The sequence below is a fragment of the Triticum urartu genome, chromosome 2 (assembly GCF_003073215.2).
Source record: "Triticum urartu cultivar G1812 chromosome 2, Tu2.1, whole genome shotgun sequence".
In the NCBI taxonomy this organism is placed as follows: domain Eukaryota; kingdom Viridiplantae; phylum Streptophyta; class Magnoliopsida; order Poales; family Poaceae; genus Triticum; species Triticum urartu.
The window spans coordinates 120,681,698-120,689,123 of NC_053023.1; the positions used below are offsets into that span (position 1 = coordinate 120,681,698).

The window sequence follows — 7,426 nt, forward strand, 5'->3', positions numbered from 1 at the left end:
CCGACTGTCTGAGAGTCATACATGAGCTTAAGGAGACAGAGCAGCGTGGTGAGTACTGTATGATAGTGAAGGAGATTAACTCTCGTAGATCCGTTTTTTTGGCATGTGAAATATGCCACGAGCAGCGCGAGTACAATTTTGAGGCTCATACTATTGCTAAGATGGCTACTAGCTTGGATGTGGGACGTCATTTGTGGCTCTCCAATTCTCCTAGTAACCTTTGTATCCCACAAACCTTGTTTGATTGAATTAAAAGCGTTGTTTCGTCTCAAAAAAAAAAGTGCATAAGAGCGGACGCGTGTGCAATTTTAGTTTTGTCAGGGTTCTCTTTGCAATGATGTAAACACCGGCTTCTGGGATCTTCGGATCCCTGCTACCATTTCTTGAAAAATAAAAATCGAAATCGCGGCCCTGGGGTTCAAGGAAGGAACAAACCCCACCGATAGGGTTTAACAAGAAGGTTAGGAGAGCAGCCGCCGTCCCGGAGGCCGGAGTCCCTCGCCGCCGAAACCCCCTCCTCCCTCCGCTCCCGCCAAATCACCCCTGCTACGACCGAAATCCCTTTCACTCGCACCGGCGGCGTGGCCCGGACGCGAATCCCCTCTTGCCGGCGGCGTGGTCCGGACGCGATTCCTCTCGCCGGTAAGGATCATGGACCCCTGCCTTTGCTCGTAGCACTGTTCGTCCCGCTCCTGCCTTTTCGTTGCCCTCAAACATTCGAATCGAACCACGCCAGCCGTGCATTTCGGGTTCCATTTCCTGCATCTAAAGCGAATTAGTGCTTCCGAGATTCCGCGTCAATAGCCCTCTCCTAATAGCGGTTTGATTTGAGAAAATTCGGGGGTTCGACTGGATCCCCATTCGGGGTTTATCCTTCTGCGTTAGCAATCGTGAATCTGTCTCATGCAAGGTTTTTTGTTCTTCTTCTTCAGTGCCCGTGGTCTGTAGCAGGGGACTTGTGCGATGGCTTTTGCTAGTAGGATGGGGATTGTGCTGAGGAGGGCCTCCGGGTCCTCGAATTCGTCGCTGCTCCAGGCAGTAAGGTGCATGTCTTCTTCCAAGCTTTTTGTTGGAGGTATGCTCATATGAGATCACTGTTCTAGCTCCTTCTGATTCGAAGGTTCGTGGGTATTGTTGATGCCGACGAATTATCTAATTACATGTATGGTCTACCGCCTTTCAGGACTATCATATGCCACAGATGACCCAACTCTCAGGGATGCCTTTTCTGGCTATGGGGACGTCATTGAAGGTTGTTCTCCCAATTGGTGTGGCACATTTGATGTATATTTTTGCCATGTTGTTAACACTTTCTTTCTTTTCGGATTGGGTTCAGCTAGAATCATCATGGACAGGGAGTCTGGCAGGTCAAAGGGATTTGGATTTGTTACTTATGCATCCACCGAAGCTGCCGCGGCTGCCATTAGTGCCATGGATGGCAAGGTGATTTTAGAGAGATCCCCTACGTGTTATTGCGGATATGCTATGACATTTTCATGCCTAATGTTCCACTTATATCCTCTACACCACTTTGCAAATATAGTCCCAAATTTCAGGTTGCCCTTTTTTGCTTTAGGAGTGTAGCTTGTCCTGTTGTCTATTCATTGTTCTTGTTTGCTGCCTTTTTTACATGACACTTGTCATGCGCTGCAACTGCCAAACTGTTTTATCAACACAATGATGCAATATAATTAGCGTTACTTCATTGTTGTCTTGATCTAAAGTGGAGATGTCTGAATTTGCATTGATTCACTGACCATTAAACTGTGCCGCTCATCAATTTATGTTCTGCCACGGATAATGGCAAGCACCTTCCCTTTTCCTGCCTTAGTTCACGACATACCTTCATACAAACATCAGCTCTATGAGTATTGACCCAATTATATGCTAGAGCTCCAGATCTTTGACATTTTGAGCACCATATTGTTGTTAATCCATTGTTGTAATTTCAAAGAATCCGAAGCTGTTGGCACTTGTTTCCTAGATGCATCATCCCAGATGTTAATAGATCGCATGATTCATGAACTGATGAACACCAGGGAATGCATGTTTAGGGAGTTGCAGACTATTCTCAATTTTGGCATATCGTTGCATGAGATAACTGTTCCTGTAAATATTTGAATTATTTTGACTTAATTTATGTCTAGGATATCTTGCTGAGCTGTAAAAGTGACCTCCCCTGATTCTTGCGGAAATGTTCTACCATCAGAACTTGGGGATTGTTTTCTGCCTTGATTAAAGTTGCACCATTTCTAAAATATGGACATACCTGTCATTATGTTTATCTTTTGCAAATTTGTAACGCATCCATCTGCTTTAGGACCTTCACGGACGAATGATAAAGGTAGGCTACGCCAGTGACCGTGCTGGTGGGACACGTGGAGGTGGATACGGCACTGGTAATTATGGAAGTGGCGGATATGGCGGCGCGGGATATGGAAGCCATGGCGGTGGATATGCTGGCAATGGTGGTGGTTACAGAAGTGGCGGATATGTCAGCACGGGATATGGAAGTGGTGGTGGTGGATATGTGGGCAATGGTGCTGATTATGGAAGTGCAGGGCATGCCAGTGGTGGTGGATATGGTAATGCGGGATATGGTGGTTACAGTGGTGCTGCAGGCGGCGGCGAGTATTCTAGCATGAACAACAATGCTGTTGCTGGTGGCTATGGCGGTGGTGACGGAAGCTACAATAATGCCAGCAACTCGGGCAGAAGTGGTGGTAGCTATGGTAGTGGTGGTGGAATCTACAATAATGCGAGCAACTCTGGTGGAAGTTCTGGTGGCTATGGCGGCGGTGGCGGAAGCTACAATAATGCCAGCAACTCGGGCGGAAGTACTGGTGGCTATGGTGGTGGTGGCGGAATCTACAATAATGCCAGCAACTCGGGTGGAAGTGCTGGTGGCTATGATGGTGGTGGCGGAATCTACAATAATGCCAGCAACTCGGGTGGAAGTGCTGGTGGCTACGGCGGCGGTGGCGGAAGCTACAATAATGCCAGCAACTCGGGTGGAAGTGCTGGTGTCTACGGCGGCGGTGGCGGAAGCTACAATAATGCCAGCAACTCGGGTGGAAGTGCTGGTGGCTACGGCGGCGGTGGCGGAAGCTACAATAATGCCAACAATTCGGCTGGAAGTGCTGGTAGCTACGGCGGTGGTGGTGGAAGCTACAATAATGCCAGCAATTTGGGTGGAAGTGCTGGTAGCTACGGCGGCGCTGGTGGGTACAGTTCCCCCAACACATATGGCGTGGGCAATTACAACAGCGGAGCTGGCGGCAATGCAGTCTTCGGCGAAAAGACCGGCAGTTTCAGTAGTGGGCATTCTGCTGTTGCTGGTGGCAACAACGGCAGCGCTGGTGGGAACAATTTCCCCAACACGTATGGTGCCGGCAACTACAACAGCGGAGCTGGCGGCAATGCAGTCTTCGGCGAAAAGACCGGCAGTTTCAGTAGTGGGCATTCTGCTGTTGCTGGTGGCAACAACGGCAGCGCTGGTGGGAACAATTTCCCCAACACGTATGGTGCCGGCAACTACAACAGCGGAGCTGGCGGCAATGCAGTCTTCGGCGAAAAGACCGGCAGTTTCAGTAGTGGGCATTCTGCTGTTGCTGGTGGCAACAACGGCAGCGCTGGTGGGAACAATTTCCCCAACACGTATGGTGCAGGCAACTACAACAGTGGAGCTGGCGGCAATGCAGTCTTCGGCGAAAAGACCGGCAGTTTCAATTCTGCTGTTGCTGGTGGCGACAACGGCGTCAACAGCGCTGGTGGGTACAATTCTCCCAACACCTATGGTGCCGGCAACTACAACAGTGGAGCTGGCGGCAATGCAGCCTTTGGCGAAAGCACTGGCCGTTTCAGCAGCGGGAATTCTGCTGTTGCTGGTGGCGACAACGGCGTCAACAGCGCTGGTGGGTACAGTTCTCCCAACATGTATGGCGCCGGCAACTACAACAGTGGAGCTGGTGGCAATGCAGTCTTGGGCGGAAGCACTGGCAGTTTCAGCAGCGGGCATTCTGCTGTTGCTGCTGGCAACAACAGCGGCAACTTTGCTGGAAATGTGAGCGGCATCGGCAACTTTACTGGCAGCCGCAATGGCAGCAGCTATGCCGGAGGATTTGGCAGCGCCGAGACCCTTGGAGCTAGCAAGGTGCAGTACAACGGCCAAGACGACCTGCTGGGTGCTGACTACTTCTCCGAGTCGGAGGACCGTCATGCGGGCAGGTCAGCGTAACTTTAGTGTCGCGGAACATCTTGATATGCAAAGGTAACAATGATGAATGCCTGGCGGGTGCTTTTTGTTAGAGAAAACCCAAAGCTTGATGATGCCTCTGGAGTAGGTTATTATTAGGTAAGAAGAATTGCTTAGTTTTTCTGCTTTGGTTTTGCATGCTATTTTGAGACGAGAACAGTTATGGTGATGCTTCTGGCTACGATTACTGTTTTTTATCGTGTATATTGAGATGGAAAATGGCTGTTTAGCGTGTTGATTAGGCTGTGTGTTCAGCCTGTTCATCCTACTGCGTGACAATGTAAGTATCATTGCTCAAAGTGAAATCCGCTGTAACTCTAAATTCTGAACACAAGTTAACGTGTGCAACATACCACGGCGTGTCAAATTTCAGCGCACACGAAGTTTCGTGGAAAGTCCCACAGAGAAACCCATCGGTGTACATTTTCCTCAGTCGGAGACACACAACTTCTGCAGCCATCACATTTTCAGTGATGCTGGTAGGCAGAGCCAGCCACGCGCATTCATTCAACAACGCCATCTTTCGTGTCCTCACCACCACATTTCCAGTGGAATGCCAAAGAGAAAAGGGAGCAAGCACATGGAGAGTGTCCAAGGAGAATTGGAATCGAGGTAGCTGCGGTAGGCTAGGGCACTGGGCCTGGAGTCCAAGGCCGGCCAAAAACCCTCTTTTCCCCTGTTCATCTCCATCCTCCCAGTTCTCACTTCTCAGGGCCGGAGAAGCACAATGGAGCGGCTCGCCGGAGCCGCCGTCGCCTCCTGCATGATCTTGCTCCTCCTGCTCGTCCCCTGCGCCCAGTTCCAGGGGCAATCACCCGAGGCGCCGGAGGAGGCTTGGGCCGAGGGGCAACCACCGGAGGCGTCGGAGGACGCTTTGACGATGCTCTTGTCCGAGGGCGGGTGCGGCGCCTTCGCCGCCCTCGTCGCCACGACGGCCGGCGTGGGCGACACGTTCCGCGAGCAGATCGGCAGCGACCTGGGGCTCACCATTCTCTGCCCTGACGACGAGGCGGTGGGGGCGTTCGTCCCGAGGTTCCATAGCCTCACTGTCGACGAGCAGGCCGGGCTCCTCCTGTACCACGGGCTGAGGATGGCTTACTCCGAGGAGCTGCACAGCCGGGTCTACTGGTTGTGGGAGGTGTTGACGCTTGATGGGGAGCAGACACTCATCATCAATCACTACAGAGGCAGGGCGATACTTTCTCCGTGGCCGCCGTCGTCACAGAACGAGGCCAGCATCACCAAGACTGTCGTCGATGACGACCATCTCGCCGTCTACCTCATCGACGCCGTGCTGATTCCGACAGAGTCGAAGAAGCCTGACTTCTTCTGGGACTTTTTGGGACCTTTCCTGCTTGTTATCGCTGGGCTCCTGGCGCTGTGAGTTCTCTTTCCTGACGCTTAATTCCGCTACAATCAAATGCAGAACGCAGCTCGTACGCCTGCCTGTCCATAGCATCAGTTCCTGCATGCGATTTGTTGGTGTGCTAGCTCGCTAGCGTGTTCCGTCCGACAGAGATTTGAGCGCCTACGTCTATGTGTAAATCGTATATAGTACATTTAGTCGACAGTGATTTAGATTTCGGCTTTCTGTACATACGTCAATTTAACGAACATTACTAGTTTTTTATTAACTCGACTATTATGCTTGAATTGCTCCAGCTTTTCTAAATCCTGATTATGCACGCTAACTGTATCTGTTATTACTAGTATTATTTTGCAGGTGGCTAACTGTATTTATGTTTATTTACACTGCAGATTCTTGCTGTGGCATGCGCTTGTATATCTTTGTTCTCTTGTGTGCCGGCTCAGAAGATGGTGCAAGGATCGCGCTACTGCCTATGTTTCGGCCGCCCGTGTCAATCCACATGGGCAACAAGAACATTAGTCTGTGGCCGCTGAACAGTGCCTCGCCTCCCCTCGTATTCCCTCGTATGCTCTGTAGTCGTCGTATAGTTTCAACGATCAGGTCGCTGACTTGTGTATATAGTGTTTGCTCACTTTTGAATCTAGGCTTCGTTTGGTTTAACAAAATGTCGCTGACTATGAATTCGATATGCAGTAGTGTTATTTTTTGAGGCAACTTCTACTGCAAGCATCCGTCCATGGGGGCTGGATTAGCATTTCTTTTATTGCAATATTGAGCTATTATAAACAAAATGTAGCATGCATGCTAGATGGGGGAGGTTCCATTTAATTTATACTCCATCCGTTCCTAAATACTTGTCTTTCTAGGCATTTCAACAAGTGACTACATACGGAGCAAAATGAGTGAATCTACACTCTAAAATATGTCTACATACATCCGTATGCAGTAGTCATTTGAAATGTCTAGAAAAACAAATATTTAGGAACGGAGGGAGTAGTTACTTTCAACAACTTCTTCAAAAATCATATATCCTGCAAATGACATGATGTGAATGGACGTGGCGATAAATGGCTAAGCAAAGTGCTGTTGACCTATTGATTAGGCTGTGCTTTGAGCCTGTTCAATCCAGAGCATGACAAGGTAAGTTCACACACGTTGCTCAGGTGTTCCATGTAAGTTATACTGTATTCATGATCTTGTGCGGACATACAGTCAGCGGTCTCGTCTAACATATATGTAGGCTGCAGGCTGCCAACTGATTGATTGTTAGGAAGATGCCAGGAGCTTATCCTGCAACATAACCGTGCTCTTTCATGTGCATGCAGCAAGTGTATATTCCTTGCCACATACTAGCAGTAGCACGCATAGGTGCCATGTTCACAGTTTATCCTTTTAGTAAAATTAAAACCATCACACAAATCGCCTCCTTTACCTCAATTCGTCCACTAAATTATGTGCCATGTGCCGACTCGCCTGACTGATACTGATGTGGAATTCAGCATCATGTCAGCATGGCGTGTGTGCTCGGTCTGTTAAAACAGAATGCAAAATGTTAACGAGAACATATCATGTGAAACCGCGTTTCTGTGTGCCTAAGGCACCGTGTGGATTTGAGCTATTGGATGGAAAATCAACGGATAAGTTTGCATGAAAGATAGTTGCTGGCACATTTGCAAAGAGGGCCAAGCATTTCGTCAAATTAAACACGCAGTCCATCCTCATAGTCTGAAACTTTTACAATAAGACCTCGTGTTTCATGAAAACCAACCCAGTACAACGAAATCGTGATGGAGTAGGCCAAG

At 49.3% G+C, this 7,426-nt stretch overlaps 1 protein-coding gene and 1 pseudogene across 1 annotated transcript; both read left to right on the top strand.

Annotated features, from left to right (window-relative positions):
- The first annotated feature begins 403 nt into the window (after positions 1 to 403).
- On the top strand, positions 404 to 4,467 carry LOC125536270 (glycine-rich cell wall structural protein 1.8-like). Its single transcript, XM_048699463.1, has 5 exons — positions 404 to 642; positions 933 to 1,075; positions 1,184 to 1,252; positions 1,337 to 1,443; positions 2,321 to 4,467. Exons 2-5 carry the CDS (start codon positions 964 to 966, stop codon positions 4,235 to 4,237), a joined length of 2,205 nt encoding a protein of 734 aa, XP_048555420.1. The 5' UTR covers positions 404 to 642; positions 933 to 963; the 3' UTR covers positions 4,238 to 4,467.
- A 157-nt stretch (positions 4,468 to 4,624) lies between these two features.
- On the top strand, positions 4,625 to 6,431 carry LOC125536271 (annotated as a pseudogene).
- The last annotated feature ends 995 nt before the right edge of the window (positions 6,432 to 7,426 follow it).